Source organism: Sinohyriopsis cumingii, chromosome 8, assembly GCF_028554795.1.
Source record: "Sinohyriopsis cumingii isolate HCF-2022 chromosome 8, ASM2855479v2, whole genome shotgun sequence".
Taxonomy (NCBI): Eukaryota; Metazoa; Mollusca; class Bivalvia; order Unionida; family Unionidae; genus Sinohyriopsis; species Sinohyriopsis cumingii.
Window position 1 is genome coordinate 63,947,989 of NC_142968.1, and position 12,576 is coordinate 63,960,564.

The 12,576-nt window shown below is 35.9% G+C and overlaps 1 protein-coding gene across 2 annotated transcripts in view; it reads left to right on the top strand.

Annotated features, from left to right (window-relative positions):
• Positions 1-3,133: 3,133 nt before the first annotated feature.
• LOC149793685 (alpha-mannosidase 2x-like) overlaps positions 3,134-12,576 on the top strand; it is a 79,867-nt gene continuing 70,424 nt past the window's right edge. Inside the window, exons 1-2 of one of the 2 annotated variants that reach the window (XM_089967659.1) lie at positions 3,134-3,504; positions 11,697-11,834. In XM_089967659.1, the coding sequence (XP_089823785.1) occupies positions 3,388-3,504; positions 11,697-11,834 (255 nt within the window). In that variant the 5' untranslated portion in view covers positions 3,134-3,387. The remainder of the gene's footprint in view (positions 3,505-11,696; positions 11,835-12,576) is intronic. The other variant, XM_089967660.1, reaches the window with a different exon arrangement.

Consider the following 12,576-nt stretch of genomic DNA (forward strand, 5'->3'; position numbering starts at 1 on the left):
ATTTACCACCTGTGTCCATGAAAGAAATCAATCGCCGTTCTTCTGCGATCGTTGGAGTCATTACCGGCATCCACAGCGATAGTTTCAATAATATTACTTTACCAGTATCACCAGCAGGTCTCCACAAAGCATCGCTATCATCACCCTTTCTTGCAAAAACAACCGTGTGTCTAGCTCCAAAAATAACCTTTCTAACATTTCTACAAAAAACAAAATATGCGATAGTGGAATTATACATGAAAAACTTCTATTGGGTCCTAGCAACATATTTTTACGCGTTGCAAATCCCAAGTTGAAATTTATGTTAGCACCATGAACCACTGGCCACACATCAGCATCATTGCTATCGGCAAAATTTCTTGGTCGTCTTAGATTATACTGATCGCTTTCAAGGTGACCAGTGTTATCTTTCACAAACATCATCGTGGGACCTGCTGATCTTGTATAATCATCAGAATATCTTGCTAATCCTATTATTGTTGTAGCAACGTCGACATCTTTCTGAATCGATTCGATATTTTTTCCATCAATCATATAAGTGGCGCTATCAAACAGTGCCATAATACCATTGTTGACAAAACCAACTTTTATTGCATCTGCGTAATTAGCATTAGTTGTTCTTACAATTGTAACTTATACCTTAATAAAAGCCTCAGCGGGTAGAAACTATCTACTTGTGTCATGAACTTGTAGTTCAATTCTTCCACGTTGATCTGGCATTCGTTCGTCATAAGAATAAAACTGATAATCACGTACCGATTCATCTTTAATGACAGGTGCTTCCATATTAAATGCTTCGTCGGATACGCGCTTGAACATTTTATTGTAATTATTTTCGTCTAACACGTTGATTACCGCGTTCGGAAAGTTCCACTTCCTGATATCAAACTTGAGATATTATTTCCCGATTCACCGAGTCCCCGATCTGCTAATGCCGCTAGTTTTTGATTTGCAGCTTGATTAATTATTTTACTGACATATGCGGGCATAATTTCAGTACTTGGTAATTTTACTGGTTGTCGTTTTCGTCTTATTAATCGTGCTAGTCTATCTTTGATCGCCAAGAGCGCCTTACCAGCAACATTGACAATTGCACCAGGAGCTTTTTCACGAACAATATCAATAGCTTTCATCGATAATTGTTTTGCAATAGGCGCTGCTTTTGGGGCTAACCTTGTAAATAATCCCTGAATAACATCACCAAGTCCATCTCCGTAAATTGCTCTATATTTAGTAATCGTGAGTTTACCGCTCTGACCTGTACAGGTCTACGATGATTATTGTGTACGATCATGTTATCTTATTTATCCTTTATCTAACAACTAGTCACTGTAATCATCAACAAGTTCATCGATAAGTTCTCGGTAAACACCGATATCCATGATACCACCCTGAAATAATCGCCGACAAATATCAGCTGCTTCATTGGTTATTTCTGTTGAGTTATTTCCGACACGTTTTCCTCCTATAAGAACTTCTAACCGTGACACATCATTGAGGATATTATCAGGACATAAACCAGAACCTTTTTTAGGTTCATCTTGAGGTGTTTTAAATACTGGTGGTTGCATTACCGGAGAAAATGATTCATTGGTGACCGGGTGTGTGCCAGGTGAATCACTTCGAAATCCACGTGGTGAATCTGTCGGTGTAAATGTCATTACCGGCGCAGAGATTATTTTACGTTGTGAGGGTGAAGGAAGCTGATATGAAGGTTCCTGCTGAGAAAGTTGTTCTTGTTCTAGTTGTTCCAGTCTCTCTCTATAAAGTCTATTTACTTCTTTATCAAGAGTTTTGTATTCTGGACCTCTAGCTTGTTTTTTGTTTCTATATACGCGATATATCCATCTAATAAGATTATCATTACTTACTTTTTTATGACGGGATTTTAAAATATTAGATTTATTAAATATACCAAATAACATTATTTCGAGTAATTTTTCTCTTTTAATATTTCTAATATCTTCAACAAATCCTTCGTTAAATTTTGCAATTAATTCTAAGTTTTTTCAGCTGGTTTAGGTTCAGATGCAAGTTCTTTTCTCACGTCGGTGACTTCAGTACGAAGTTTTCCAATATCTTCACCAGCGGGTGGAGGTTGAGCTGCAGCTATATCAGTTGGAAGATCTCGTAAAATCTATTTTGTTTGTTTGGCTCTTCTTGCTATTTTTTCAGTCTGCGCTGCAGTTTGTTCTAATACTGAAAAAATACCCTTTTTCCTCTTCTCATCATCCTCAGTATCTCCCCATATAATTTTTTCAACAGCCGCTGTAGCTTTCTTAGTAGCTGCAGTGACGGGTTTAAATAACCTTTTAGTCTCTTCTTCGTACTCAGCTTGTGATTGTTGCTGCGCTTGTAGGTTTTCTCTAAATGAATCTCTAACAGGAAGAAAATTTTTGATTGTTTTTAATCGTTCTCGTGCTATCCTTGCAGTATGAGATTCCGGATGTACCATTTTATTATAACATAATGATTTAATTAATAGCAGCAGGGAGGGTGCGACCTCGCGAAGACGTAATTGCGTAAAGCGCGTACATAATAAACTAGAAAAAATCACCAACGACAATGGAGTAATATTAATTGGAAATTCCATAGAGATTTTCTCAGTGTATCAACGCTTTTTTTTAATCTGTCGACGCTTTTTTATATTTCGATCGTTCGTAGGAAGGCTTATTTTCAACATTTGGACGTTCCTACAAAGTGGTCTGTTCGCCCTCCCTGCTGCTGCTGCTGATGATTATTATTATTATTATTATTATTATTATTATTGGTCTCTAGGGGATATCATAAGCTTGGCTAATCAACATTTAACGAGCTGATTAACAATATTCATATAATTATTGTGCCGATCGTTAAAAAACTATTCAAAAAAACTCATCCATATCCGTCAGTTTAGGATGGCCTAAATCTTCCAGTACTTGCTGTAACTTGAGTATGATTATTGACAGTCTGTATTTAAATTGTGGAAAAATATGATGATTTAAAAGAAAGAAAAAAAAGTTTTAGATAATATGATAAACTTTTATCTTGACGATATAACGTTACTAGTGCGTGTTGCTTTGTTGTTGGCCGGACAATCTAGAACTGGCTGAGACAAAAGTCTGCATATTAGGCAGTGCCTTCATGTGTGGTAAACGTCATCATTGCCGTTTGACGTTTTCTTCATAGGCCACGAATCGATATCGTAAATTCTACATGATTGGTGTCTGCTAATAAGCATAGCAACAGTTCTAGGATTATTCGATATGAAAGTTTCATTGTGCCTATGATTTTAATTGCAAATTTATGTAATAAAAAGCATATATTTTACGTCAGACGAAATTACTGCGAGCGAATAGGTTCCGTGATTCTAGGCTGACAAGTTAGAATACTATAAAAAGAGCCAGAATGAAGAAATATGTTGCACTTTGGGGTGCTTTGTTTTTCTGTGTGGTGTTCGTAAGCCTGTATTTGATGATGGAAACTGTCAGCACAAGTCAGCGCCGGTTTCCAGACATCGATACGGTAAAACTTTTTTCTTCTGTATCTTGGAGTCGGTGTCACCGGTTTAACGCTCAGATGACAATTTTTATGCACAAATTTAATGCCGCATTCACCGCATTGTATAAGAAAAATAATTTTACAAATACACAAGTGAGATATTAAAAATTCCACATTTTTTGATAGCAATATTAAAACAAACCACAAGAATATTATTCACATGTCCAGAGAAGTCATCGGCAGTTTATAGCAAAAGAAGTTAATTTTTTGACACCATGGGATGATTACAGAACGAACGCAAGCTCGTTTTCTAGGTGATAATTCTGCAAATTATTGTGTACTAAACAAGTTGATGCAGTTGCCATCCAAACCGTTTTTGAGGTATTATTCTTGCCCTGAACCCACGTTTACTGCAATGAGGGGCCACCCACATGTTTACTGCTATGAAGGGTCACTCACATGTTTACTGTTATGAGGGGGCACCCACATGTTTACTGCTATGAAGGGTCACTCACATGTTTACTGTTATGAGGGGGCACCCACATGTTTACTGCTATGAGGGGGCATCCACATGTTTGCTGCTATGAGGGGGCACCCACATGTTTACTGCTATGAAGGGTCACTCACATGTTTACTGTTATGAGGGGGCACCCACATGTTTACTGCTATGAGGGGGCATCCACATGTTTGCTGCTATGAGGGGGCACCCACATGTTTACTGCTATGAGGGGGCACCCACATGTTTACTGCTATGAGGCGGAACCCACATGTATACTGCTAAAGTGCAAGCTCTTCTTACTAGCCGACAATTGATATGTCACCATCTCCATACAGCAGAGTAATTATGGAACATGTACATGCCTCACATCAGTTTCAAGAACAACACAAGCCTGAAACACCTAGTTCACAAATATATCCACATGTTTAATTATTAAACAATATTAGTTGAAAAAGTCACACTGTTGTCTTAAGTTAAGAAATTTGACAGGACCAGTTTGCAAAACTATCCCTCGCTGCCTTCAGTTTAGTGGGCAGTTTTTATTCATATATTTGATGACACATTACAATTTTGTTTCAAAAAAATAGTGTATAGTATATCCCATTGATGCCAAATGGTCCTTATTTCTGAATAGCATGTATATTCTTAAGCAAAACCGGAATATCATTCATATGATTTGACATTTGCCCCCAGATAGCTAAAGAAGGTTATGAACCCACATCACATGTGTATTTTTCATGTCTACATCATTTTTTACACAAACTGGTACATTGTTGCAATCCAAGGCATTTTTAGCTCTATACTGACTGAACTTCAAGTTTGGCCTGTTGTCCTATCATCTGATTTCTGTATGTTTATTAGCACAGTGCTTCCTAACTACTTGAAGAATAACCATCAAACTTGACATGTACATTTGTCCCCATGTCAAATTTGACCTTATGAAAATGATGCTACCTGGAAATCCAATATTTCTGTGTTGAAGATAATGTTATTGCTACTCCTAGTGGAATTGTTGATTTTGCCTCTCAGCATTTCTAAGTCCTAAAGTCTTTATCACTGTTACCTTTCATTTCTTCTTTTTTAAAGATTTGTTCCTTAAAAGAATGTCTCAATGTAATGATCATGTACAGGCACTTAGTATTAGAACTACATGTTGAAATTGCATCAAAATGAGTATACAATATAATTAATGATGCCAAGCACAAAAGCTGCCCTTTTTTTATATGCCCACCATTTTTGAAAAGTATATTATGCCATGACCCAATCAGTTCATCTAACTCTTTCTGCACAGTCCTACGGTAAACATTTTGGAAAGCTTTTTTAACTAAAAAAGAAACCTATCAATTTGGGGTGCAGAAATGGTTTCTTCATAATAACAATACATCAACATCAGATACCTGGATCAAACATTTTGTAGACCGCATGGACTTTGAAAGAAGAAAGAAGCATATTGATTTTGCTTCAGAAAGTTCAAAGGTGAAGACCAGTGACTAAAAAGATGAAATATGGTTCCTGCATAATAACACAAGTTATACATTGATCAGACTTTATGGACAGATTTCACTTCATGTAATGAAAAAAGCCTGTTCATTTTTTAAGTCAAAAGGTTGGTGTCATTGCCACTGAAATAAATAAGGGATCAACAGGAAAATGTTAGTTTCTGCACGTATATTTAACAAAATTTGTGGATGACATGCATATTGTATAAGAAAGAAGCCTGTTGATTTTCGGGGTCGACAGGTAAAAGGTCATTGGCTGAAGAAAAAAAGCTTTTGGCACAGTAACTTGAATTCTATATGACAAACCTGGATTGAGGATGGCTTTCACTTGGAGTAAGGACGAAACCTATTAATTTTGGAATCCAATAGTCAAGGTCATTGGCTGAAATAAGAAAAGTTGACTTTAAACGATAAGTTTTGCTGTAGATTATGTACCTTGACCAAACTTTGTGGAAGACTTGCACATTAGGTTTTTAAGAGGTTTATTTATTTTATGGTAAAGTGGTCAGATTTAAAATAATGGGTTTTGCTGTGCCTTTGTTTGATATTATAACACAGACTCACAAACCCTGTTTGAATTGAGACAAATATTGTACATATTGATGATCACATTACCCAGAGCTTCAGTGTAGGTCAAACTAATCTTGACCAGATGGCATTTGCATAATGGTAAACATAACCCAAAAGTATCCATTCAGAATTTGTAGCTGAATATTTTCAAAAGTCTTTAGTACATAATACAGATCTATAATTTAATAGGTCTTCCACAATAAGGCAGAGGTCACATAGACTTTCATATATGTTCCAGTGATTTGAAATATGTTACACTAGTTATCTACTATAATTACATTAATTTTCAGTGTGGAAACTTAAGATAACCAGGCTAAAAATGGACTGCATAGTCTATTAGAACATTTTAGTAATAATTGGAACCATCTAATTAATGTTTGTAGTCTCAGTTCCAGGAGCCGCATTGGCTCATTAGTTAACGTGCTTGACTCCCATCCAAAAGGGTTCAGGTTTGAATCTAACCATCCTTTGGAAAGAAGCTTTTTTTCCAATTACCTTGGTACTTAATAACCTACTTGTATTGCTGTGCCATCAAGCACCAAACCAAACAAATAAAGTTTCAGTTCCAAAAATCTGAATAAATACATGCTCCAGTTAAATATATTGCAGATGGAAACTGCTGGATTATAAATGGTTACAAATTCCAGAATGTTTCAATAAATTTAAGCTTTCATTGAATATGGTAGGAATGTGAATTATCTGGTCTTCAGCAGTTCCATACAGTTACAGACTGTTCTCTCATTTGTTAAATGTGTATGGAATGAGACATTCTTGAATGTAACAGTTCTATTCTAATTCAAAATAATTTGATTTAATACCTTTCGCTAAAAATTTATTTCTTCCAGAACATTATGGAACATAGAAAATCTGATTTTTTGAGGTATAAGCTTTGTGTACATGAAGAAAGAATTTTATTTACATTTAGCAAATTAGCAAGTAAATACATATACATTTGTTACAAATATTTATGGTGACACATTTAATACATAATGAGAAACAATCCTAGTGAAATAACAAACATTCAATAAATTCTAAAGATATATACTTATATATACATGATGTGCTTACACTGTGACTTACTCCATTCTGTTATCTAAAGTGAAGGAAACACAAGATATGTGACAGAGATAGCTCAAAGGTCTGGTGTTGCATAATGTGTCCAGTGCATGTATGTACATCAGTCAGCAAAAAAGTTGTTACATGCAATATCATTTCTAGATACAGTATGTACTCAGTGTCCTATAATTTTGTCTAAGACTAGATTCAGGATTCATTTTAGTTTTATAAAAATGGGAACTGTTTTACTATAAAACTTACTCTACGCATTTCAAAGCAGATCAGATAAATCACACTGTGGTAACCATATAATATACATGTGGTCCACACCTTGATGAGAGGCCACTATATCCCACACCAACATAGTGCAGTTTATAAAAAAAAAAAATTCTCTCCATTAAATAAGCTATCCCTTTGATAAGTCCATAGTTTCATTGAAGATGGGCCTGGGAGATTTTGAGGAATATTGGGAAGGAAGGTAACTGAACCCTCCTTTGCAGTCCAAAATCAATACATTTCAGTGGAAAAAAAGATAATAATGACTATTTTAAGTTAAAACAACCATTCCTTGTCAAAGACAAACCCCAGCAGAAAAAAGTCTTGGTCTGCTCTGGGGTTCACCTTATATTAGGAGAATGTGTACTGTCAGTGTACTGTTATTTGCAGCAATATTATCATCAGAAAACTTGTTCGTTATATTTGACTTTGCAATACTTTGAAGTTTCTACTGTACAGAATATAAGGAGCAGTACTATACCATACGTATTTGCTTCCATATTTTTCCAACTGGAAACTGCATAAACCCAGATCTACCATCACATAATGTACTTGCAGATCTGGGTCAATGCAGTTTGTTAGGAATAATTAATTGAAGAAACAATGGTGACTGATCTGCTGGCTGTTGGATAATGTGCTGACAGATTTTAGTCCATGCGTTTCATTAGGAGTAATCAGTAGGTCAAACAGCATAGACCCAGATCTGCCAGTGTATTAATAAATGGTAGATCAGGGTCTGTGTTGTTTGCAGTTGGATTTGGCTTATACATTAGTATATAAAGTTTCTGCTTCATAAATTAAATCACTTGTTCTATTAATATGTTTGTATAATAACATAATTATATGAAAAGAAATGAGTTGAATCAATTTTAGACAGAAACTGAAAAACATTCAATGTTTCTTTTATATATATATAAGGTTAGTTATTAAATGATGAATCTATTATTACTAAGTGTATGAAAGTTGACCTACTGTTACTTATTGCAAAAAAATATGCACAAGCCTACAAATTGCATTGTTCTTGATTCTAAATGTATTATCTGTATTGACTGTTATTTTTGTGCACTTTTATATTATGTTTAGGTGCACATATTATTTTGGGGCCCCAAGCGGTAGAGTGGTTTAAAGCGCTTACCATTGCAGATCACTGCCATCTCACCTCTGTCTCCATGGGTTCAAGTCTTGGGCTCGGCCAATGTGGATATGTGAGAAAGCTTGCTAGTAGCTTCTCGTGGGTTGGTGGTACTTTCCAGGGGTTTTCTGGGTTATTCCTCCACCATTTATACTGACCACATGTATAGACTATCTTGTGCTGAAAAATGGCGTTAAACCCAACAACAACAACAACAAATTATTGTAGGTAACAAGTTAAGAATACTTTTCTTAAGTACCATTGTTTTGCAGAATTGTACTAAGAATATAGTTCTCACTACTGAAGATTTGAGAACAAAGCTTAATTAAAAGTTTTATGGATTGAAAAGTGTGTGAAAATCTGTCTTCCAAAGCAAAATATTTAGGGGCAAATTCACCCACTTCAAAAGATTTTTAGAAAAAAGGAGAGATAGGCTTTGTGAATTTCAGTGCAGTTTCTGTGGATATGGTATATGCTTGAGCTTTCTGATTATGCAAATTTTACAAATTAGTGTCAGTCCCAGAATAACATGTCTTAGAATAGATGCTGGAGAGTTAATCCCAGAATCACATGTCTTGGAATACATCCTGGAAGGTAAACACCAAAATCACATGTCTTAGAATAGACCATGGAAAGTAAACACCAGAATCACGTGTCTTGGAATACTTCCTGGAAAGTAAACACCATAATCACGTCTTAGAATAGCCCATTGACAGTAAACACCAGAATCACATGTCTTAGAGTAGGTCCTCAAAGGTAAACACCAGAATCACATGTCTTAGAATAGACCAGGGAAAGTGAATGCCAGAATCACATGTCTTAGAATAGACCCTGTAAAGTACACAACAGAATCACATGTCTTAGAATAGACCCTGTAAGGTACACAACAGAATCACATGTCTTAGAATAGACCCTGTAAGGTACACAACAGAATCACATGTCTTAGAATAGACCCTGTAAGGTACACAACAGAATCACATGTCTTAGAATAACCCCTGGAATGTGAGTACCAGAATCGCACATCTTGTAATAGATCCTGGAAGGTAAACACCAGACTCGCATCTTTGAATAGACCCTCCCTGGAAAGTGAATGCGTGAATCATGTCTTAGAATAGACCATGCAAAATAAACACCAGAATCATGTGTCTTAGAATAGATCATGAAAAGTAAACACCAGAATCACATGTCTTAGAATAGACCATGGACAGTGAATGCCAGAATCATGTATTAGAATAGACCCTGGAAAGTGAATACCAAAACCACCTGTCTTAGAATAGACCCTGGAAAATTAATCCCAGAATTATGTGTCTTACAATAGACCCGGGAAAATGAACACCAGAATCACGTGTCTTACAATAGATCCTAGAAAGTGAATGCCAGAAATCACATGCCTTAGAATAGTCCCTGCCACTGATATAATGCTAAGTCCAGGAATGAGGATTATTTGGATAGAATGAAAAACAAACTAAACAAAAGTAAATAATATTGACTTTTTGGACCAAAGACATGTTTCTGAAGAACCAATTTTGAAAGTTCCAATGTAATTTCAGACATAGACCATTTAGTCCAGTGAGATTTTTTTTATTGCTCCACTTGTCATGGAACAAAAGATCTTTTGTGATGGTTCTTTGTCATCTGCCATCCATCCATTAGCACAAGTATGTTAAAGCTACTCCTCCAGAACCACTTGGAGGGTTGGCATGAAATTTACACAGCATTCATAAATAAATGTATTGCCACTCGGACATAAAATATTAAAAATGGTGCCAATCTTACCTCCAATATGGCCACCAGATTGGCCATCTTGAAAATCTTGTTATCACTGCTTCTGAATGAAGGAATGATCATATCAGCATGGGGTTTTAACTGATAGACTGCTTATGATGTATAGCTGGTCATGAATGAAAATGGTACCAATCTATACGCCAGTATGGCCATCACAATGGCCATCTTGAAAATCTTTTATCACTACTTCTGATCAATGGCTGGCCATTGTGCTTTCACCAGAAGATGTCCAGTATGGCCAGCGTGAAAGCCTTGTTAAACTTCTTCTTGTTTTTAGTCCTCCAAAATGAAGTCATATCAGCATGGGACTCTCACTAGAAGATTTTTTTTATAATGTTGGTCCTAAATTAAAATGATGCTGATATTACATTAGTGTGACCTTCATAGTGGCCATCTTGAAATTCTTATTATTGCTACTTCTCAGAAATGGAAAGCTATTTTGACACAGGATTTTCATTAGAAAAGTTCTTATGATGACTAGTTGGTCCTAAATAAAAATTATGCAAATTGACCATCAATATACCCACCATGGCAGCCATCTTGACGTTGTTATATCTGCTTCTTCCATATGGATGGTTGTATCAGCATGAGTTTTCACCAACTGACTTCTTATGATATCTAGACACTGCTCCGGTGGCCTAATGGGTAAAGTGTCTGCCTCAGATGTGGGAGGCTGTGGGTTTGAACCCCAGCCGAGTCGTATCAAAGACTTATAAAAATGATACAATACTAACAGCTGCCTCGCTAGGCACTCAGCTTTAAGAGGTTAGTGTTAGGACTGGTCGTTCTGGTGTTGGGATAATGTGACTGGGTGGGACATCATGTTATATGACTGTGGCGTAATGCCCCAGTGCTAGACATCACTTTAAACTGCCACACTGCAGACATCGTAGTAATATGACTGAAAGATTTCAAGCTACATTAAAAATCCAAAACACACACATATTTTGATGGTCATAAATGAAAATTATGCCAATCAAACATCCAGTATGGCTGCCATGATGGTTATCCTGAAAATCTTGTTGTCACAACTAATCCAGAAGGAATGATCACCTTCACACTGGCTTTTCACCAAAAGACTTATAATTCTGTCTACTCATTCCTAAATGAAAATGGTGCAGATGTGACATTCATTATGTCCACCAACAGCAGTTGATTTGGGGCTCTTGTTATTGCTGAATATGAAGATGGTTTAAAACTCTAAAGCTAAAAGGAAGAAGTGTCTTTATCTTGAATTACTATACATTCTTTTTGCCCATTTGAGCACCAGTCCCTTCAAGAGACTCGTTTAAAATAATTGCTATTACATTTAAGGTTGTCATTTACTCTACATCTACATTATGATAGTTATCAGTTAAACATGTATCATTAAATTGTTGATTCTTGCTTGATTTTGCAGAATTCTCTTGATGCCTTTGAACACAAGATAAATGAAATCCAGAAGGATATAATAAAAAACCATGATACAATTAAAAAAATTAAGGAAGCTGTAAGAAAACTTTCCAATGGAGATAAAGAAAGCCTTGAGAAGTTAAAGGTAAAAATATGGATATATTTCCTGGCCATTGCTATATTAATGTCTATTTTGGAAAAAGATCTTAAGATATGTATCCTTGGTAATGACATTAACTATAGGATGATATCATCTATCAACACTTTACAGGGCACAGCCATGAACTTTGCCAGAATTTATTTTAAATGTTTTATTCAGTTAGACCAATTTACAAGGAAAATTAGGTTTATACAGGTTATTCTGAGATACATTGAGATTTCTTAGTCCTGTCAGAAGTGTAATATAATATATGTACTGATGACTGCTCCAGTTGCCTAAGTGGACAGAGCATCTGCCTTGGATGCTGGAGACCACTGATTTGAATCACAACCAAGTCATACCAATGACTTTTAAAAATGGTACCAGCAGCTACCTTGCTTGGCGCTCAGCTTTAAGAGGTTAGTGTTAGGACTGGTCAGCCTGATGTCAGGATAATGTGCCTGGGTGGGACATGATGCTACATGTCTGCGGCATGAAGCCACAGTGCTAGACATCACTATAAACTGCCACACTGCAGACATCATAGTGATATGACTGAAAAATTGTTAAAGCTGCATTAAAATCCAAGTCACACACACACATATGTACTATGTTTTTTTTTCTCAGCCTGATATGGTTTAATTTGATTTACTAAAATAGCATGCAGTCTCCATTGACAAACATTATCCAGAGTGTCAACAGAAGTTGCACCATGTTTTTTTATCAAGCTGCTGACATTTTAATTGAG